This window comes from Gavia stellata, chromosome 6 (genome assembly GCF_030936135.1).
Source record: "Gavia stellata isolate bGavSte3 chromosome 6, bGavSte3.hap2, whole genome shotgun sequence".
In the NCBI taxonomy this organism is placed as follows: Eukaryota; Metazoa; Chordata; class Aves; order Gaviiformes; family Gaviidae; genus Gavia; species Gavia stellata.
Window position 1 is genome coordinate 48,833,807 of NC_082599.1, and position 24,024 is coordinate 48,857,830.

At 36.1% G+C, this 24,024-nt stretch overlaps 1 protein-coding gene across 1 annotated transcript in view; it reads right to left on the reverse strand.

The window, feature by feature from the left end:
* The window catches only part of LARS2 (leucyl-tRNA synthetase 2, mitochondrial), an 86,964-nt gene that overhangs the window by 57,601 nt on the left and 5,339 nt on the right, over nt 1-24,024 (reverse strand). The window contains exons 4-6 of the mRNA XM_059818457.1: nt 15,338-15,429; nt 11,806-11,866; nt 3,924-4,013 (exon numbers count right to left, since the gene is read on the reverse strand). Coding sequence (XP_059674440.1) covers nt 3,924-4,013; nt 11,806-11,866; nt 15,338-15,429 — 243 coding nt within the window. The remainder of the gene's footprint in view (nt 1-3,923; nt 4,014-11,805; nt 11,867-15,337; nt 15,430-24,024) is intronic.

Here is a 24,024-nt window from a genome sequence, read left to right on the forward strand (position 1 = left end):
AGCTAAGTGTTCCAATTGACTACACTGCAAACTACATAGTCTGATGCTTAAAAGCTGTCCACCACAAATCCAAAAGCATTGAGTCAGACTGAGGGGGATGAATAACCAATGATCTCCAACTTGAGAGGACAGAATCACAAACAAGTATTATAGTAGTCAACTATATTTCAAGCGAGAGTTGATATTTTCTGCACATAACTTCCGTCAACTGTGTGAATTACTTTTGGAATAATTTTTCCTTATCAATACAAAAATGTTAAAGAAAATTTAAAGTGAAATAGATGTTGGTGTTCAACTCTACAAACTTTGTTTTTTGAGGACTAACTGAAATACCAGACATAACATACTGCGGAGGGAACAAAAATCAAACTCACCCCCCGCAGCGTTGAACAATTTAGCTGATCATTTATCCTAAAGGATCTAAGACTACAAAAGAATCCTAATGGTCATTCCAGAACTGGTATTCAGTGCTAGACATTAACTTGGAAAAATGAACAGAAAGAAAAACAACACAACAACAAAAAAAATCGAAGTGATAAAGAAGAGACGTCCATTATTTTGAGCGTTTGAGCTAAATCAAAGTTAAATCAGCCTGACTGAAAACCAGTAGCTTCAGCTCCATCGCATTCTAACACATTAAACATTATTTGAAAATTTCAGATGCATTCTTTGGGTATGGGCAGGACTTAGTATCTCAATCTAAAAACTAATCACTCTCCTCATGTTACCCACTTTACATTTTATCTATCACTGATCACTTTCTGAAATGCCCCAGTTTCCAAACAACTGATACTACTTAGTTTTAAATATGCTACATGTTCTTAGATATAGTAAATATCACAACCATTTTACAAATCTTATAGTGAGGACAGCAGAAAGACAGATGCATATAACCTCTTCCTTAGGAATACTGTTGCTGGTTTTGTTATCAGCGTGTGGTATACGTGTGTATGCGCGCGTGCGCGCATGAAGTCTGATTACCTACATTGATTTATACAAAATTTATTATAATGAAATGAATGAAAGTCATTCTTTGATAAAAAGAAACTCACTTTCAAATGAAGCTTGGGTGATTTCAGTATGTCACCGGAATTTAAACTTTTTACAGTTTGCCTACCTTTTGTCTGTTGTCCACCCACCCACCCACACTGCTTTTTATAAAAGGCTTCTGAAAATTCATTGGGAAATTACAAACAATCAATATATTCCACTATTACAGATTTATTTTCTAGACTTTCAGTACACACAACTTCTTCAACTAATGATATGACACATTATGAAGTTGGCTCTAAAGTAATGATCTTTTAATTTATAAGTTCTGAAACAAATCCCACACCACTACAACATTAAAATAACAGCTAAAGAGAGATAAATCAGATAATATTAAGTAATAAAATGCCAGTTGCATAACGCAGTATTAGCATATGCTTGTATTAAACTGGCTATGAGACAAAGTTGAGAAAAAAATACTGTTTCTGTTTTGATGATACTGGATCAAATTTATGATGAAAATTTCAGAAGGTAACTGAACTGATCTGTATGAGTACCATTATTTAGCATAACATACTCTCATGATTCATAACAGGAATATTTATCTAAATAAATCATGCAAAACAAGGCGAATACGCATTTAAGAAATCTGTAGCTGAAAGTTCTTGTCTGTGAATTTTTAGAGTTGCATTTTGTTCCTTCCATCTTTCACAGCCTTTTGAGTAATATCCAGAACCTGGATATTAAATTAAATACTTAGTTCCTACTTGCACCTCACACAGGCAACTTCTTGACAATGACAGCCTCCAAAACTATGGCCCCAGGAAGCCACTAAATGTCATCTACACAAAGACAGCACAGTGCAAAAGTGTTTAGAGACCACAAATCATTTAGATCTCCTCACTACACCAACGTAGACCATATGCTTTTAAGATAGGATTCATCTCATCTAACTTCAGGTATCTATAGCATAAGTATCTATCTCCAGGTTTGGTGTCTATGGTTCCACTACAGTCTACAGATACCTCATCAAAATAATCAATACAGTCTAGGCAGAAATTAATCTCATCCTAAATAAGACAGCCACATCTGGCCAAGTCAATACCTCTGCAGTACATTGACTAGATCACTACTGCAGCAGAAGAGACAGGATTTTTGCTACGGTGAATAAGGATATGGATGCTGCAGCACCCTGACAGACATTGTTAATTCTCACTAATTCCAGCTCCCAGACATAGTGAGTCTGTGTCTCCCTACCAGGGTAATTTCTGGCCAGACACACATACTCCTGGAACAGACCGTTAACTAGAGTAACACTCTACATATATTATTCTTATTGCCACAGTAATGCTATGAATTATCTCCTTGTACCCAGTAAGACAGGAGACTTCAAGCTGTGCAAAAGTGCTGCCTAACATATATTGCAGGTGGGCTGAAGACATGGGATAAACATACGCTCTAAGTACATCTGACTGTTTGCAGGGACCCAGGCTTATGGGCTATCTCTGCCACCTGTTTCCTGCCAAAAAGCAACTGGTTTATATCCACCAGAGGCTACATACCCTACAGGTTCACAGATGCCAATTTAAGTCCTCAAACTGATCCTTGACTCTTAAGAGGGAAGCAGATCCAATCATGGGTACCCAGACACCTCCAGGATCCCAGAGTACTGGGGGCCTGCATGCAAAATTCATTTTGTATATCATCACTGTTTCTAACGAAGCAGCAAGCGTTGTGCTTTTCAGATTCACCTGGGATCACTCATCAAGAAAACAAACTTATTTTTATCTGTAAATTTGTTATGGCAAAGCTAGGGGTTTATTTTTTTTTATCACAAACGGAAAATAATTACAGAAAAAAACCCCCACCACTTCCCCACCCCAAACCCAGCATGTTCGGACATATCAAATACTGAATCTTTTTGCTGGCTGTCATTTAAGATCTCTGAATACATCTTGCCTGTGGAAATAGGAGAAGTAGCTCAGTAACACCCTGCCATTTCAAATGCTACCTTTCACCATCAACCTCTTTCTCTGGGTACAGAGAATAGCGTACATCCCTTATTATATCCTATGGGATTTCTTTGTTTTTATAGAATGCAAACGAAAAGTCAAAGCATATTTAAGAAATCTTAGTTTTCATTTTAAGTTAGAAACATTCACTAAATTGCAGCTTTGTTTAGGTGCAGCTGTTCAGGTATTTTGGAATTGTGTTGCTTTGGCTATACAGAGAGTTCTTTGGAATGCTCATTTAACATCTTTGTTTCACCTCCTGCTTAGGAAGTTAACTGAACCCTTTCCTTTTCAGATAGCCTGATATATATTATTTACAAAACATTTTAAGGTCAACATTTTCTTAATGTACTCTAACAGAAAAACAGCTGTGATAGTCTTATAACATCTAATATTTCTGTAATATTTTAGAGACCACAAATAGGGTCGAGGAATTGGATGGTTAGGCACATAATCTCCGACTATCCTATCCAATCCTATCAGTTCTGAGACGGCATCACAGTAATGTTATACAGTTAAATAATCTTGCTGCTGAAGAGACTCCTCATGATCACATTATCTTATAAGTTTTCATGAGAAGGAAGTTAAGACCTAGAAAATTCTATATTAAGCCCATGAAATAAACTAATAGTAGCTATATTCTGATCCTGCACTTCAATGTAAATCACTGATAATAAACATTTCTGATTTGACTTGCTACAATACCCATTCATGTTAGTTAGTTACATACAAAAATTACCTATATATAAAATTCAGTTGTATAAAATCCATTATATTTTGCAGTGATTTAAAACCAATAGAGCACAATAAATACCAATCCACTTAATGAACGTGAATGGACAATCCAGAAATGTGCGAGTGGCATAATGAGTGACTTGTTAGTGCACCTGCAAAGTATTAAAGATCAAAGCTTGTACCTACCTCTTTTTGATACACTATCCCAGCTTCAAAAAGCTTAAGAAAGAGATACTGTGTCCATTTGTAGTACTCTGGTAAGCAAGTGGTTATTTCCTGCAGAAATGAAATAAAATAAAAATTCCTGAAGCTATTCTTAGTATTTTCTTACAGCGTTTTAACTTCAACAATTAACTCAGGAGCGTGTAACATATGCCACAGAGAAAACATAAATGCAATTTTGGCTGATGTTTATAGTGAGGGATATTCACCTGTCCACAAAACCAGAGAACATGGGCTTTGTGTGGGTTTGATGTGCAAAGTTTCCCTGTCAACATGGAACTTAAGAACCCTGTAAAATCAATGCTGATAGGTGTAAGAACAGATGATGAATGGAAATGACCATAGCTGCCTGCCCAGGGAAACAAGCTAAACTAGAAGAAAGCAGAACTGTATCAGAAGTCATCTTAGCCACGTTGCCTTTTCCTCTGCTGCTCAGCAATGGAAAGCAGGAAGGGAGACTGTCGAGTGCTGAGGGGCGGCTGGGAGCTGGCTGCAGAGCCGCGAGCCGGCTGGAGGAGCCTTCAGCTGAAGCAGCAGATACACCAGGACAGCAGAACAGCTCTGAGGAACCGAGGCTGTCGACAGAGCGTGTGGGGCAGACGGGAAGGAATATGGGGCAAGACTCAAAACTTCAAGGTGAAAGACTTGCAAAGGGTATCTCACAATCAAAGGTCAAATAAGCGACCCTTTAAAAAGGCAAGGTAGGAGAATGCTCTGGGTTAATGTGCGGAGGAAAAGATAAGAGTCACGAAAGAAGTCACAAATGAGGGGGATTGTTAAGAGACAGATAAATCTAAAGACAGATAAAAATAAAAGACGACATAAGAAGGAATGGGAGTTAAGAGAACAGCAGGTAACAATAAAATGGATAGCTTTTTTTAAACTTGAAAACATTTTATAAGTTTTTAGTGAACTCTAATAATTAAAAACCAACCTATTTATCACCTGTTTACAAAGTTCCGTATTTTAAATGCTTGTTCTTAAAAAAACAAACTGCATTTCAAATAAACACGTCAATATGTAAAGATGACTACAGGATTACATGATTATAGACTCCCAATTTTCAATAAAACAGTGATTTACAGGCACAATGGGTACACATACACTTTCACCCACATATCTTAAAGTTTGGCCAAAGTGAAAACAACTGTGTAACTCAGTGCTTAAGCTCTAATTACAACATAAATATGTAACAATAAACAGATCACATCTCTCTCCTCAACAGCTTTTCTGGTTAACTTGCACTTGTTTAAAGAAGAAACATTTCTACAAACTTTCTGTTTGACCACATTTGTCCTTACTGAAGTGGAAGATGACTCCTACGCTAAACTTCAAATCAACAAGAACTTCTCCCGATTTTAGAGTTACAGAGTTGACAGCAAGTCTCTGATAAAATTTATTCCGTTTGCAAACAGTTATCAACTACCTGAAATAGCTCCAAACATGAAATGCCTTTCACCCAGGCTTTTCTACCATCTAAGCTTCCCACTACACACGACATCAGCAGTATCATCTGCTACTCAAATGACATCTGAAGCACTCTAGCATAAAAATTTTACTCTTTTCCTACAACTTTATATGCCAGTGCTGAAATGTCGCTTTGAACAATTAATATGACCTTTGAATAGATATGCCTCAGAAGTGTGTATAAGAGGCTTTCAAGACCAGAAAGAGACATTTAATGGCAAGTTTTCAGCACAGCATGCAAAGACTTAAGTCATGAAAAACAGTTGCTTGATTAAATCTCTGTGCCCTGCACTGAAAAAAACACTTGATAAAAGTCTGATTTCCATCTCTCCAACTAAACACAATCCATTTAATATTTTTTTTTTTCTCCTGCTTCTCCACACAGTGGAGTTGTTCTGCCAGTGTGATACCACTGCAGGCAACAGAGCTTCATCACTCTAATACCAGGGACACAAAAGAAAAAGAGAGACAATCCCCTTTGGTACAATACAAGATTATGTGAGCAACAGGCAAACAGGTAGGACAACTGAAATGAGCTGTCAAATAAAAATCGTAAAATGGACTGAGGTTTGTCCCTTTGGTCCTGAATGGCAGATGTGTGTTAACTGAAACAAAAAGAGATGACGTTTCTCAGTCTAAACAGGCATGTTTAAGACACGGTACAAGCTAACTCCTAGGAACAGATTCTCATGTCCATGCTCTCTCACAAGTTGTAAACTGACATTTTTTTTAGAAAGAAATGCAGCAGACTTATCACTGAAGAAAATCCATTGTGTGGTCACTGAGCTGCAAAAAGATCACTCAAGCTCATCATTTAACTTTATAACCATGAAGGTTTGAAGTAACATTTGAAGTTAACGAAAAAAGAGAAATTACATCACTACCAAGAGAAATGAGCTGATGATGACAAGGCGGCAACCTCTTGATGACTTGATGATCTTACAGGTCTTTTCCAACCTTAGTGATTCTGTGATTCTTGTCAATCTCAAAATGTGTTTTCGTTTTTTCCTACCATTTAGCACATTAAGACTTACGGTAAAAAATAATTTTCCACGTAAGCCAGTTACTGATCTTGATTAAATAAATAATGTCTGATAAAAAGTTTCCATTAGGCTGCTATCATGCTTAAAACTAAGTCAAATATTTACGTTGCTATTCATACTTCATGAGCGTGGCAAAGATTTGCGGTGCATTAAACAGAACTGACTTAACTCAGAAATACAGAATAGGGTTTAGAAAAGGGTTTGCAAAATAGCACAATAGAGCCCTTCCACCCTGCCAAAACACAGTGAGCTGAGTACTAGCGTAAGAGCGTATATACAGAACCTCATATCATAAAGCAGTTCAGTGAATATACGTAAACAGGATGAGAGCCTATTTTCTCCAAAGATAAAATATATACTAAAAATCAGGACCCTTTTTACAAATATGAAATATGCTGCGCAGCTGTCTACTGCATGTGCTCTTCAGTGCTCTGTGACAGGTTCAGTGATAACCCATCACCCCAGCATTTCAGAAGGTACTATGAAACGGGAGGGACAGCATCTCCCTCTTCCCTCCAACCATTTTCCCTTTGCCTTTTGTCAGCTTGCTAGTTAAAAAGAGTACCTGATACTGCCACCAAAATGCACCTTTGTCATTGATTACTGTTACTGCTCCTTATTCCTACAGGAATGACACTCATTCATTAAAACAATTCATTAAAACAATTAAAACAAACCACCTTTAAAAGTGCTATGCTTTTAAAAATAGCAGATATTGCTAAGGTATATAAGAGAAAGATCCCTACCCTTACCAAAAACTACCTTGCTTAATCCCTTTATCGCAGCACAGCAGTCTGTTCCTAACAAATAGCATGATGGAGGGGTTAGTACCTTATTTATTTTTGCAAATAAATTCTCAGTTACAGACTAAATAGCGGTATTACAATTTAGATTTGACAGCAGTGCGACTTGGGAAGCAACCAGTTCACGTTAAGGTTAAAGGGCCATTCATTATAAAAAAATCTGATAAAAAAACTCCAGCTACCAGAAATATGGGAAAACCAACAGTAAAGAATCCTGGATAAACAAAAAAAAACCAAACTGGATGGAAGATTTTGGTCATTAATAAAAGAAAAAATAATTTTCAAATGCCCTGTTTTATAATTCATCATTTGTTCTAAATCTGTTCCATTCTTACAACTTTCTATTATGCAGCTCTGACCTAAAACTGGTTTTTGCTTGTTTGTTTTTTAAGAAAGTTACATCTTCAAGCTACTTTCATGGCTATTTTTTTTAAAATAAAAGTAACATTTACAGACTGCATTAAAGTGTTTATTTGTTCTAAGATCCACCAGGCTTTGTGAATAATTTATAACTAGACTAGAGACAAGCAATTTCCTAGTGTATTACTAATTTTATTTCTAGCACAGTCTTACACTAACCTGAAGACAGCCATGTTGCACGTGATACTTATTATAAAGGTGATAAGGATAAAAAGTCTGAGCAGATTTTTTTCAAAATCTATTTGGGAAGATTAAACTGTCTGTCACCTATTACGTGCCTATTTTGGCATTGAAGGGCATGCACCACCTCATCTGGAAGTATAATTATTTGATTTTCACAGGTTTAGAGCTACACCAAACTACATTTCTAAATTCATTGAGTATTTGTATTTCAAAGGCCTTTAGTTTCATGCTTTATTAGCTATAAATACAAATGTCATGCAATGCCTACATTTTAGAGCATGAATATCTTTCCTGCAAAAAAGTAGCCTTGTATCAACGGTTTCCTTTTTTATTTAATTACAAGTAGGGTGACTGATTATCAGTGATATGTGGATAAAAAGAAAATTTAATAGGTAATGTTCTATCTGCTGTTACAGGTTTATGCATGCATAGGCAGTGCACAAGAATGACAACTTCAAAACTAAACAGAAAAATATCTCCACAAAGAAAATCTACCAAAGATTTCATCTTTTTTAATGTACAGAGCAGAAGGGGAACATTACTCTCATGCAAAAAATTATGTCACTTGGCATGTGGGAATTGAACAGACTAAAAAATGTTGGCAGTATGAGCTACCTTCTAGAAGAAAGTTACAGATTGATAATACAGTGGTGCACTGATGGCTTGCTGGGAACATGCATTCAGTCTGACGGCACTCCTGAGCAAAAGAAAGGAAAAATGTTATATGCTCTCCATCCCTTGTCGCTGATGATATGAATCTTTGAAAATTATACTGTCTAATTCCCCTGAAAATCATGTTTAAAAGAAGTGGCAGGCAGTTTGCTATGCTGTCTGGGATGGTATTTTGGAGAAATCTGATGACCAGGAATGCCCAAATTATTGTTATCTTAAAAGCAAAACATAACCACAATGGTTTTTTTTTATTTTCCAGGTGGTTTTTAATGCGTCTCAGAGACATTTCTTCCATCCTCAAACTGCAGCTTGTTAACCCTGGATCTGACAAACAAATGTTCAGAACAGAAATGTTCTCACTTTTAGTATTTTTTTAAAATCTCTCCCCAAAATCACACCCTTTTCAAAGTGGTTTAAAAATATAACATTTATTACTTGAAGCACTTAAAATACCTGCATGTTTCCAGGAAAAAATATCAGATCACTATTAGTATTCAAAACCACTCTAAAGCAAAGTACTTACAGAGCTATTTTATGCATTTAATCACATTTTTAGTTTGCTTACATTTTCTGTTTAGGAGAATAATTTTCAAGTGTCTTTGTAACCTGGCTTTCCGAAATCATCTAATTAGCTTTTAATAATGCCTTATTTGTGGTGCCTTACTGGTTAAGTAATTTCACTGACTGCTACAATACAAAAATACTTCTGCGTTTTGATTTGTAAGACAGAGAGCAATGAAAAAAACCCAGATAAATAAAAGGAAACTTCTAGTATCCCAGGTGCACTGGGATTTGTTCGTAATAATATTACCAAGCAATGAAACTGCAACTAGTCTTCATATTCCTGGACAGGACTTTCTTGAACACCAGGCATGACTTTATAAGCAGTTCAGCTTCTTCAGCACAGCTACATGCACGAGGTATTCAAAATGTACTTTTTATTATTTTCCCACTTCTTTTTCCCTTAATGTTTGTAAAATCACATCATCTAGGCATATAGTCTAAGCTAGCCACAGAGGACAAGGACAGTTAATGTGAAAGTTTCACACTTTAAGAAGGCAATTCACCACACACTAAAATAGGGATCTAAGGTAGGGGACTGGGTTCCCTCCAGCATATATTAGCTAGGTGCTATGCTATAGCACAATGAAGGAGCATATTTAAGCAACACCAATGAAATTAAATTAAAACCAAACTCCTGTTTTGTACAATAGTCTTGGTGAATTAGACTAACCCATATAAAAAGTGTTTTTCTTGCATTTTTCACAGGAGTCACTAACACTAGTGGGTTTTTTTGCATTGCCACAGTATTTTGTAAGCCACTGATTTAGTGCCATACAAGTACAAAATAATAAGAAAATACTCCTTACCTCAAAGAGCTCACTTTTAAGATAAGTACCTGCACAGCGCAGTGCACTGCTGTGCAAAGATGCTTGAGTTAGCCCAGAAGCAGTGCAGCTGAGGCAGCAAGATGCTCTGCCCAGCCTAATTAGCCTTGCAGAGAAGCAAAGGCAGTTCTTTCATGGCTAGCTCAAATATCTGTGCATTTGGAGATCATGTAATACAGATATATTTCAGGCATCATACTTTTTTTGCAATGAACAAATATATCTATTTCTAATGGTTATCATCAGGTCATTCTTACTCCAGTTAATAAGGCAGGCTTTCTGGGTAAAATAAAGCTTAACTAATAAGCTAAGGAGTGAAAACTCCAAAATTAATTTTGTTTCAAGGAACGCTTTTTAGCTGTTTTAAAATCTTACCTTTCAAAACCACAAACTATGTGCCCCTAGAGCATTCTAAATTATTTTAATTACACAACTGTTCAAATTAATTTAGCTGTGCAGCATCAAAGCCCTTTCCACAAGTATTCAGAGACTTCTGAAAGTTCATTAACCAAAACATGGTTTACTAGAAAAGCAAAGGTAAGCCTCAAAGAACAGGCGCAGAGATGAGAAATTACTTTCCCCTGTATACTTCCTGCCATGGTTTTCAGTACTGCCAGTTCTCCATCTCTTCTTCAGAATGGAAGGGTTAAACAAAAGTCCATAGAGAGAAGTGAATATTCTCAATTTTCTTGAAAGGCACTCTGGAACATTCAACGCTGGTGTGTTCCATAATACAGCCTACACATATCATTTCACTGTTGTGAAGTATTGCTGTACTACACATACAGAAAATCTCTGAGATGCTAACAGTTTTAAATATAAGAAAATAATTGTGAAGAATGCGTGCAGTAAACCTTCCACAACAAGCCTTTTATTTTCAGAGCAACTTTTTGACTACCAAGAAAACAAAACTCTTACTAAAAAGGCTTATACTGAAAATCTTGCCATATATATGACATGATGAAAGACAGTTTTTAGATAAGACATACAAATAAACAACTTCACCTTCAAGAGTAAAGAAAACAGATGGCAGGTCTCCGACTGCCAGAAAGCTAATCCTTTTCCTTTTCAGATCTACAATAATGCTATAAAAATCCAAGATTAGCATCTCCATCACTCTATTCAGAAACATATTAAGGTGATAAGCAACGGTTATTGCTGAGAATATAAAGGTAGTGACTGACTTTGATTCACTGGTAAATGCAATAACCTTACAATTGCTTCAAAAATTAATTTCTTTTTTATCTTGAAAATGACATTAGCTTATGTCTGATCATGTTAGTAAGGTTTTTAAGGTGAACACCTGATTCTCAAGCATTAGTGTTTTAAATAAAATTTGTTTTCCAAAACGGTCATGATAGGAACACCTACAAAAATGCAGACTTATGTTTCAAATTCAGAATAACATAACCAAACCACCATTCCAAGGTACTAGCTTTAAACCCTTGAGTATATTATAAAAACATACACATTGAAAAAAGCACTCCTCAAAACATACATATCTTAATACAAAGGCATGCTGCTTCATAAATATCTATTTACACTATTGCCTAACTTCTAACACAGAAAATTGCTACTTTGGAAGAGCCAAAAAAGCAGAGAAAAAACAAAATGCAAAACTGAAATTACTTTAAAGAAAAGAAAGATTCTCCTAAACCTTGAGATTATCAGATGACGTCAGTATGTCAAACGTAAGAGAAGTTTGATAAGAAGCTTGAGAGAAGCTCGATTTCTAACTTTTTTCAAGTGTAATTTCACAGTTTAAAAACTTAAACTGGTTACTTTCAAAGACTTCTATAATGTCATAAATAAAATGGTTCCATGTTCCATCATACAATAAAGCAGCATCCCTTAAAAAGGAAAATCTTACCCTTTCCCATGTAAAAGACAGGCCTAGTGCATCAAACTGTTTCCTCATGTGTTGAATATTACTGCAAAATAAAAAATTTTAAAAATTATTAACTTTAAAATATTTCTATCATGAGATCATATTTAAAATCAGGTGCTTATAAAGTTTGAGAAATCAAAAGCATCAGTTAACCTCTAAATACTTATCTCACTAACAGTGAAACTCAAGTAACTATCAGAATACTCATCTTAAATAATAATATTAAAAGTCCATAGTGTATTCTGGTTCAATTTCAATGGCTGTGTGTACAAGACAATGGTTTTCCTTTTCTTGATTTGAGCTTAACTGAAAAGCAAATATGGCACTGCAGTTTGAGGGAAACATTCCTGATGCATCACTTCTCGTTATTTTTAATTCTCTTTACTGCAGTTGAGCCAAAGGGCACTCCGAAATCTTCACAATGCACTAGGATGTACTTCCACAAGCAGCTTAATCCTGCTCTATTCTGGCAATGCTATCCTGGCTGTATTTTGCTTTGGCTCTGGTGATCGTGTGGCGATAGGATGAGTTGAATCAGCTTACCCGTTCAACTGAAGACATGCCCTACAAAAAGTTCTCCAAACGCCCCCCACCAGTTTTCTTGCTTCTCTCTGATCAACAGGCTGATCACACCAATACTGTGGCCCCAAAAACAGCTGAGCCAACACAAAGGAGGTGGTGGGAACATATATCCTGAGAGGTGACAAGGAACCCCTAAACTTCTGGTGGCAGCACAGCCATAGATAAACTTAAGTCAACTGTGAAACTGTAGGGCTAGACCTTGCCCCAGATGGGTTATATTCAAAATGTAAAATAAGATACACCAGAATATACAGTGAAGCTTTAGTTTGAAAATGTCCTAAATACAGTTTACTAAAATACTCACAACTACACAATATTAATTAGTGACCCAGTGTGAATTCATTCAAATACTTTAAAATGGCTTAAAATTTCTTACGGACTTTTAACTCTCTACTAAAATGCACTATGTCAGATAAAGTATCATCTATCCTCCCACAGTGCCTCATTTGAGAGTCGTGAAACCAAGCATTTAATTCTGATCCAGAACAAACTTACAGCGCTGAATAATGGAGTAATGCAAGTATCCCATACTAACAGCTGCAGAGCCCCAGTTACACTGCCAGCAGGGTTGTATCAGTACAGCTACACCAGGAAATCATCTTATGGAGTCACAGCTTCCACTGGGAGAAACCAGCAATAGTACTGCTTATATTAAAGTCCCCCTCAAAATGAACTGTACCAATAAAAAATTTCCAAATTTGCCTGTATTTTCACAAAGCTTCTGACACTATACTAACTCTTACTAACAAACATTTCTGTGTGTTTTGTATAAGTAACTCCGTCTTCAATTTGTTTTATGGGTTTTTTCCTAACTTTGAGAATATAAGAAGTAATAGCCAATTGGAGCTCATTTTAAATCACCTCTTCAGAAAATTATGATGCTCTGAAATTTGGTTGTTCACTCCTGAACCAAGTAAGTTGAAATGCTTAAACAGCGTGCTCCCTTTTACATGGGTGGCTGGCTCTGCTCCAGGGATGACTAAAACACATCAGGTTGCTATCACACCATCACAGCTTCACGTTCAGTTCAGTCATCCCTGCTGCAGGCACGAGAAACATTCAGGACAGGGACAGTGGGGAAAACGGGAGACAGCAATTACTGCAGTGGTCAGAATTTAAACTGACGGTATGATGAACCAACTGCCTTCCTTAGCATAATCAAAAAAACTGGGTAGTTAAATAATTTTCCTATTTGGTGGTTGTTATAATCAGTCTCAATGATGATGTGCTAACTTGTCTCAGTTTGTTGTTATAACATTATTATTTAACTCTTAAAACTAGACAAGCACTCCTTTCAGTACTAAGGAAATTTTCAAAGCAAAATTTTCTTGCAGTAGAAAACATCTTGCACTTGTAACTCCTAGCTGAACTGCTTTAAGTGTATGGAACAACATGAAAAGAGAAAAATAGAAGAGCACAGAAAGCAGTGGAAGAGAATCTGCTCAGGCTGTGCCCTGCCACATGCTTTTTGATACAACCCAGACAAACAGCTTAGATGAGAGAGGCTGAGCTGATCCGGCACTTTGCTACTGCAGTCTCTCTGCCCCACATGCTCACCTCTTTTCTGTTGAGCCAATTCAACTCAATCAGCTGGCAGAACGTCTTTCTTCTGAGTTAGCAAGCTGAGTCAGTTCAACAAGCTGTCCTACCAGTGCCAAAGCTAGAGCAATAGGTGAGGAGGGATCACATAGCAGAGAGGAAGGGAAAACGTTGACCCTTTTGTAGTCACAAGTGCTTAATGTCAGCTTCGTTGTCTCAAAACTACAACCTTCACTTCTTTGTGCCTCATTTGTCATGTAGGTAAGGACCACAGTAACCCTCTATCTGGTGAAAGTTCCATCAAGATAATTGAGTTAAAAATGAGGCACTCAGATAAAACAGATATGTAGATTTGTTTTACAGGTGAACTTCAGGAGGCTTATTGAAGGAAGACAGAAATCATGAATTTACTGACCATGCTACAATATACTTGATAGCCCACAACACACTGCACAGTGATGCTTCAGACTCTCAAAGGAAAAAACAGGTTTTTGTGTTTTGGTGGTAACTGGTTCTCACGCATATACTCATCTAAATCATACATGAAGGAAATTTAAAAAAAATGAGCATAAATAACTCAGAATTTGTGTGTAGCACACTCATGCATTCTCCCTAAGTGAAATCAGTTGCCATCATATTTTAGCCAGAAAAGTATCAAGTATCTTAACATGTGACCAGAAGCACGAAAAAAACTTAAAAGAAACAGCATTATCGAAGAAGGAAATGGATCAAGGTCCAAAAAGATACCACAGCCAGATTACTGCACCCAGAGCACAACAAACAGCTTCACTTAAGAAGATTGGTTTCTGAGTCATTTATAGAAAATAATGTTTCCTTATATAACTTTCTACTCATTTTAAAGAATATTAAGGGAAGACAACACCCAGTTCTGTGGTCTAAAGCCCAAAATTTTCACAGAAATCAGCAGCAACAATGGCTGCTTATCGCTTTCTAAGAGCCTGTCTCAAATGAAAAAAACCTATCTTCTTCCTCTTTCGCATGGTACTGAAAACTGCTAGTAAATGTAACCACATAGCTCATAATTTTCAACTGTGTATTCTATACTAAGATTTAACTCACCATGATAAAATTCTGATTTACTTCTTACTCACTGATTTGGGTGTTTGGGAAATGTCACTCTTTCAATATTCTACCTTTTTACAAGTTAAAAGTAATTGAGATGGAAACCTTGAAAATCATCCTGATACTTTTGTCTTTTGAAACTGCATCATCTGCACAGTCCCATAAAACATTGGCAAATAACCCTGGTTCTTTCTGTACTGTCTTTCTTCTACATCTACAGTGGTTTTGCTCTGTTCTGTTGGTTTATGGGGGCCACAGTACAGGTATTCACAGTGGAAATATCATACTACTTAAATTCATTAAAAACTACCTTTGTGTCCAGCTTGCAGGGTGAAATCCATGTTCAACTGCAGCATTTTCTGCTGGTAAACCAAATGCGTCCCATCCCATTGGATTTATCACCTGTAAGCCAAAAGGAAAAACACAATCTTACTTAACTTTCTGGAATGGCATCAACAACACACACAGGCCTCTAAATAATGAACAGTGTTTTGCATCCAAATAACGAACGGTGTTTTGCATTTGTCTGAATTGAACAACTTCAAAACATGCTCACTACGGCTAGGCCTGTTTTAAAAGATGAATATGAAGCATACTTGCTATCTACAATATGATGTTAGAGGGAGCTTAAAGTATTATGTAGTAAATCCTCATGACTATTTCAATACCAGGTTGACAATGACAAAAATCAATCCTCTGTAAATTTGTGTGGTGGTCAAAATTAGCAGTTGATGCTATTGCTAAACAGAATAAAATATTCATCCTGAAGGAGAAGAAAGCAAGCAAAACTAATTGAACCAATGGTTTTATAATTGTACCTGACATGTAGCCTACTTTTTTTTTCTTTTTGTTGAAGAAAAAACAAGAAAAATACCCTATGATAACCTTAAATCCAACAGATAAAATTAAGAGGATGGGGAAAACTGTTTTAGTCAAATTTTACTAAAACATCTCTTGTAAATATAGACAGAAGACTGACAAATTGTATTTCATGACCGCAAATAAACAAGAGGTGGAAAAAAATGTTTACTACAAAGTATAATAGATAATTTCTGTTGAAATAGATACATATGTTTCCTATTAACATGTAAATTATTTATAAAAATAATCTAGCAATACAGTAAGTATTAAAAAAACTTGTTTAATAACCAGGGAAAGAAAGCCCAGTCCTTAAAATGCTGTCATTAAACAGACTTATATATCGGATACCTGATAAAACCAATCCCATTTCTTAAACCTACAAATGTGCTATAAATTCAGTAATTATGACTAAAGTTACACAAGTTTAACAACAGCAAAACATGATTGAGTAACATTTTACAGGTTGCAAGAAATCAGAATTTTTACCCCTAAAAAAGAACTTGTTCTTTAGTGGCATGTAAGCAAACAAGCAATAAGAAAGCTAGCCCAGCAATACTAATCCCATAAGCTATCTCCATGCAAAAGATCCGTTAATTTCCGAAGCATAAGAGCTACTTTTGTCACTGGTTTGAATTATTTTTATTCTTCTTTGCCACAACCTTCCAATCCTCTGACTTCAATGGATTCTGTCATAAAAAATATTTTATAGACATGTTTATAAAGGTGCCCTAGGCACCAACTCAGTTTAAAAACAACAGAATTTAACAGATGTGACTCCTCAGCATTCTTGTTTTCAATACCGAGCTCAAACTAAACCTGTTGTATATCATTACTCTGCTGGTGCAGCAACAAAACCAAAGGTATTAACCTGTGATCAACTGTGATTTCTTTAGGCAAATGCCCTGCATATGCATCCCTACATATGCCTTCTTTTACTACAAGCTGATGCATGTTAAGCGAGATTAAAAAAAAAGTACTCTTCATTAATTTTTATAAAATTTGGTTTCTGAAGATGTCCTGGATATAGATAAGCAGCCAAATGCAAGGCACAATCTCATTTCTCACACTCATGAGCAAAAGAATGTGGGAAGAACAGCTTCACTACCGGCTACAGGCTCCCCAAAAGGGCTGACTGATGCTCCACACAGCTAATGTCTCTACCATCAGCGCTAGCAGGAGTTATCTGCTCACACAGATCTTCCCAATTCTAACATGTATATTAAAAATATCATACAGTGTATTCACTTATCAAATTCAAAAGACAGTTCAATTTAACAACCAATAGCATTCCTCAAGTTAAAGGGCTGAAGAAATACGCTAATTCAAGTTTCAATCAGAAATCTGAATTTAAAGAGACATTAAAAATATCCTCAAATTAATCTCCAGGATAGATCTATTTATGTAGTTGCTATAGAGATGAATATAACATGCACAGTGGTTTAGAAAATGATTTGAAGTTTATTGTCTCTTTTACTTCTCTACCGTGAATGGATTTGAAAGGTTTGTGAAACACATTTGTCTAAACAATAGGTCAGCTGCTTCTAGCTGGAATGTATGTTACATATCTACAGTTAAAAAGCCATGGTCTCCACGCAGCACTTGGCATTACATCTTAACTCTACTTAGCCAACATAAAACACAAGGCTGAGATTAACTATATAGTTCTGAAAAGCATCAAAAATCTCAAGAGACAAGGAAGGGGAGAAGAAAATATACTCCTAACATGTCAGAAGTTGGCACAAAGAATAAAGGAACAGTTCAACTGTTCAAAACAAAGAAAAAATTGGAAGAAAGCAATTTTGAAGACCAAAGGGTATTCCTTGTAACTCCTTGACGGGTTGGTCATAGGCTAGCAGAAAACATGTCTGCTCCCTCCAGTGTTACAGAAGAGCAGAAGAAAAGGAAAAAAGTCATTCACTTTCTTGAATGCTGACTTGATTGCTTCTGACAGCAGTCTCTAAACCTTATGCAACTAAGGGATCAATTCTACTCACTAGAGTGACCATTCCTCCAAGCATCACTTCCCTGTACAGACAGTATTTTCTCCAAGCCGCAAGGAGAAAGAAAAACAAATAATGAACGTATCTTGTAGAGAGAGGAGGCCTGCATATGTCCAGCGATGTCTATACCTGGTAAAAGAAGGCAGGCTACAGTTTCAGTCATTTTAAGACAGCAGAAGCCAGTACTATCTTCAAAAGCAGCTGTGTGTTTCTGGTCTTCACGATGAAGTAGACAGATAAACTCTTCCTGGTTAAAACTACTAGGTTAGTCTTGAACACAGAGGGCTTAAGATCCTCAGAAGTTCACATGATCTGGCAGGATCAACTATGAAAGACTGGCATCTTCTACCACTCAACATACTATATTTTGCACAGGAACATGCAGTTGTGAGGAAGCGATTTATTAGTGCATGGGGAACAAAGTGCTTGGTAACTACCACACCGAGTGGTCTTTTCAGGAGCAGATTATTAAAAAGGAAAACAGCTGCATCTTGAAACGTTTTAGATCCCAAAGGCTCTGACTTCATATTAGCTCAAAGCATTGCTGTAAGAATCATTTTGCCACACGGTCAAAAACCTGTTGTTAACGATGGCTAGAGCTCTTAATGTGACTGTGGGACGAAGCAGAGGAAGACACAGCCACTCCATTAATTCATTTCTGATATCTCAGCTCTTCCTTTCAGAGGATTTTTATCTATAGACTGCCGTAACAATCAGCCCATCACACTGACATTAGTAGGTGAGATCAGCAGGTACTATATAACACAAAGCTGACAATGATCTCGTACCACTCAGTTCTCTGCCTCTGTCAACATAACTAGGACAGACAACTCAGTGAATTTTCCTTAATGTGCGTAAGGAAACAAAGAATTTGTTTGCTCTCCTGATGTGCTCTGTGTGTCTCAAAACTATGACCAGGGAGCTGACGTATCTTTCTTACATCCAGATCAACGCATTCTAAATTTTAAGACAGATACCAGAATGCCTGTAAAAACATTTATTTATTCAGAGAATGTGTGATAAGAGAAGAGAACCAAAAATGAAAATGAAGAGGTTTCCTGACAGATTAGGGGTTTGAATCAATACAGCAAAGTCTACATTCCTGTCTCTAGTTATAGCCCCATGACACACTCGACATGAACTAACCAAAAAAGGCTGACAAAATAGGTGATCCATGGTCATGAGTTTCAGCTGCCAGAAGACACCCCTGGCTCCAGCAGCAACTTTCTGTCATCCTCCTTGCACTTGATCTCATAGTTGTGCAACCACACACAAGTGAGACACCAAGGACACGCGGCTGGAGATGGGAAAGGAGAGGACAGCTGCTCCTTCCACTGTCCGCTACAATTAGACTGAACATGTTGAAAATCTGATTTGTAAATCGACAGATTACACATAAAACACATTTTAACTACAAGACCTCCACCTGAACGCAGCCTAGATTGTATTCCAAGCGTACCACGTAATAAACACCGTTACACAACAGCTAAAAATTACCACCAGCACCACACAAAAAACCCCCAAGCAGACAAGGCACACCTGGAAATAGATTAAAATAATGAATTTTTGACTAGTGTGTACATTCTAGCAAGGACTATTTCAATGATTCTGTGCAACAGAATGCTGCATATTTGCATTCTGATAAGGCACTTTCAAATTAAAAAATAATCAACCCACACAGATTTCTATCAAAACATAACTCTGCCTATAAAATGCTCTCATTTATTTCTTATTTTCACAAGATATAAGAAATTATTCTACATCCACACACTATTACAAACATTTAGAAAACAAAGGTGTCACTCGCCTCCTTAATCTCACACATTCTTGTATAACATAATTGCATTTAAAATAATATCTCATTTTCTCTTTCTTTCAAAATGAAACAGAGTGAGCTAATTAACACTTTCAGTACTTGCTGCTGGAAAACTAAATTTAAGTAAGATTCAATTCACATAGGAAACCTGTAATACTTTCCACTTGGTTTATACCACACAAAATAACCTGGCAAAAGGACACAACAGCCTCACACAAAAAAATGGTGGAGAATAGCAGCTAATGATGACTGGAAAATGGAACTGTATTGAAATAATTCATCCTACTGATGAATTAATTATAAAGTTCTAATTAAACGTGCCTGTCTTTCTTCAATACCATTCACTTTTACAATTTCAAGAGTATTAATATTCACTGCTGAAAGAGAAAACAATTAATGAAAATATATCCAATTTAAAAAAAAGACATTTTGGATAAAATGAAAATGCTTTTTAAGTCATTTTGGGGTATTGTGGAAATATCACTGACAATACTGCAATCCTATCTATCAGCAGATACTATATTTAAGTATAAATTAAGAAATCTGATCCTAGTGTACAGGAATTTCACCCTGAACTGTCCAATGATCATTCTCATTTCTGCACAACTTGCATATGACAGCCTTGCTGTGGTATCAGTTACAATTCAAAATTTTATTAAAAAGATATCACAGGAACTATTGAACTGAATCACTCTCTGTTTACTGATTGCTAAGGGAATTATTCTCAGTCCTCTGAGAGGCACAAATTATCCACTTTGGAATTTATCAAAGACATTATAATGATAGCATGATAAAGCAATGGTAAATAATTTTTCCCCAAGCAGTAGCAGACTGGAAATCTGCCATGGTGAAAATCACCATGAATATCTCTATAATTTGTACATGGCACTCTCAAATAATGAATAGGAAATCTCTTAATTTCTTACAAAACTCGTACATTTGAATTCACAATGTGCATGTACCTTTACGGAGAAAACACAACCAGAAACGTCACAGTTTAGTTCTGGATTGGTTTATTAATAGATACAAAATTGTAATTTAAAATATATACATTTCTTTTTCATAGCATTTTAAAAGAAATATGTTTGTAATAAGATCTGTGACTAGAATTCTCCATACACAAAAATTGTTTTAATTGCACTTCAAGAAAAATGTTATCCTTAACACATTTTCGAAAGAGACCAGCTCACTGCATTCATGCTAAGTAATCTATATGGTTTACAGCTCCCATGCAAAGACTTCAGACTTCATCTTCAGTACTTAGAATGTAAACAACTTATCTTACAACAGATGTACTCTACAAATCATTTACCCAGCAAACTGATCTAAGTGCATGACAGAGTTTGCTCCCCATGCACTGCCTACAAGTACTTGTGGGGTGTTGGAACAAGACAATGCTTCACTGCTCAGATCTTCAGGCAAGACAAACGGGACTTCATCACCCGTCGGCACAATCAATGCACTGGCCCAGTGTTGATATAACTCAGGTGACTACCTCTGTACTGCAATACACACATTCACGCAGCTCCTACTGAAAACTCTGAAGCTTATCACTCATCAGTACACTGAAAAAGCGACTGCCTATTGTGATGTTACACTTGCATTAAATCCCACCCCTGCTCACCATTTAATAAAAGACTAGCCAGTCAGGTATTGCAGAAAAGGCTGCTGCTCATTAGGTAATCTGTTTGATTGCCCATTTTCAGTGTCATTAGTCACCAATATCATCTACAGCTTTATGTTGAAGCAGTATTTCTTCCAGAAACAAGGGGGGGGAAAAGAGCAACAAATACTTATTTTCCCAATTAAAATGCTGGTGAAGTACAGGTTTCTGGCAAATATCAGCAGATTTCAGTGCATATTACCTCTCTAGAATACTTTAAATGAAACAAAATCAGATCCTATCCAGCTAGAAAAACGAAATACTAATGTTCCATTTCAGAAAAACAAAAAAACAGCATCCAAATGATTTAACACTTTCCCAGTTAAGATTTCAAACCACCTCCAATATGAAAAAATGACAGAATGCATTCCAAAGAATGGTTCCAATTTACTAAAGGAGCTCTAATCCCTTTGTAAAGATATTCAAGCTTATCCTTACTTAAGTATTATAACAAATAAGACTGTTCAGATTAAACCAATATGAAGATAATTTACTATCTTCTCATGAAGGTGTCCTCTAAGAAGAATATCTCCACCTTATTCAACACACATTACTCTTTTACTCAACCATATATATGTCAACTATGTACACACTATATATATTTTCCCTGATATTTTCCCTCACTGTTTATCCAACAACAAAAACACATTGTAGTCTGAAGTTTTCCCTGGGAACTCTAACTCTGAATGTTTTTGCCTGTATTTTTCATGGTAACAGTCCATCACTCCTCGTTGCCTTACAAACACTTTCAACCTACCTGTATTGCTTCTAGCACAGTTTTATGACTTGCTAACCAAGGTCAGTTCTACATCTATATGTAGAGATACAGTTCTTAAGATTATTTTAAATGACTCTTCCTTTTCGTTAGTTTGGAAATGATGGAAGCAATTACTACTCAAAAATCTTACCCTAAACTTGCCTTGAATACCTGAAATGCATTCACTTCTACTTAGAATTTTGACTTGAGAAAAATTAGCAGTCCCTGAACTTTCAAACATGCAGTATTAAAGCTGAAATTCCAGAAAGAAAAAAAAATTAAAAAATCAATAGAATAACTTCAAAATTATGCACACTAATAATTTTGTTTTAAAGCATTCTTTCTTTTTATGTACTGAAGAATTCCAGTAATTCCCTGGATACAGGGAAAAACATTTTTCGTGGGCATATCAAATTTTATGTATGATAAGACATAACCATGTCATAGCCTATAACCATCACAATAAAGAAATTTTAACAGATTGCACAACCGTGACAATGGCTGGAGAAAACATCTAGAGGCTGATAAATTAATTGCGAGGAAAAAATCAATTATAAAGGCTTTAATTCTAAGTGATGGAAAAAGTAGCATGGCTAATAAATAAAAGGTTTTTTAAGGTAAATATAAGTTCCAGCAAGTTAATGTGCATCACTAACACAATAGCTCTTAGTCTGACATACTCAGAAAATCATTTGAGAGATCTTTAATGTCTCTTAATCGTACATGAAGGTTAAATTCTTTGGCTGCCTACCTTTAGTCATAAATAGATGTTCAAAGTGGTTAACACAACAGAAAAGATACATATTTATAGAAATTCAGCATGTTTTACAGGCACTCTAATACCCTTCAAAGTAATTTTTACATGAAATGCAAAAATAAGCTGAAATGCAAGATTTAAAAACTTTAAAATACTTTCAAAACTTTTCTGGAAAAAATAGGCCATCGTGGAAATAAAAACCTGCTTTCATTGTGGCTCTTGTATTTTACTGCAATTATATATTTTCATTTTCTCCAAAGATTTCTACTATAGGTGCTTACCTCCCTTGTATTCAGAAGCTAACACCTACAGCATCCTACTGGATGTAGACAACTATTTTAACTTTATTTTAGCTAGCAGAAGAGGAAGCATGTTTTCACCCCTCTGAACAGGAATGTAGTGGATATCTCCACTTTTATTGATGAGAAATGAGCTGTCCTGAAATAACATCTCCAGTGATCTTAACAACAAGCAAGAATCAAAAGTCCCTTTAAGAGCTCAGCTGGCTCGATGTTTTTAATGAGATCTAAGTTCTGGTCATTCAGAGGAGTTACGAAAGGTTAGTATTACAACAGACAATGTTTGGGTTTTTTCCTCATTTAAAGTCTAAGATAGTTATTTTCTTTTCCTGTATTTTAAAAGCATGAGAATGCATTTCTGTAAAGCAACAGCACGTATTCAGTGCACGGTATGTTCATCATTGGCATAAAATACATAGTATTTGGAAAGGCAGCACACTGAATAATTCAGTGATAATACCTTTAAGAGTCTCATGGATGGTGATAAATCCAGGAAACACCACACTTCTGCAGCACTTGTAGCAAGGAAATTACACTTAGTACCACAGCCAACAACTAACATTTATTTCTCCATTTCATCTTCTTTGCACTCTTTCGAGGGTCTGATTCTTATATTCTTGAACTGCTCCTTCTCTCTCGTACATTAGAGAGAATTCCTTCCCAAGTCTCATCCTAGATTCCTGACTACAGCTATTTCTTTCCTTTTGCTCCCTACCCTAAAATTGGATATTCTCTTTCCATATTCCTCCTTCCTACTGTTTCCCAGATTCTTAACATTTTCCCCCTACCAATGTCTTCTTCCCCCTCAACATGCTTGTCACTCAGGCCACAATTCTCCTACACC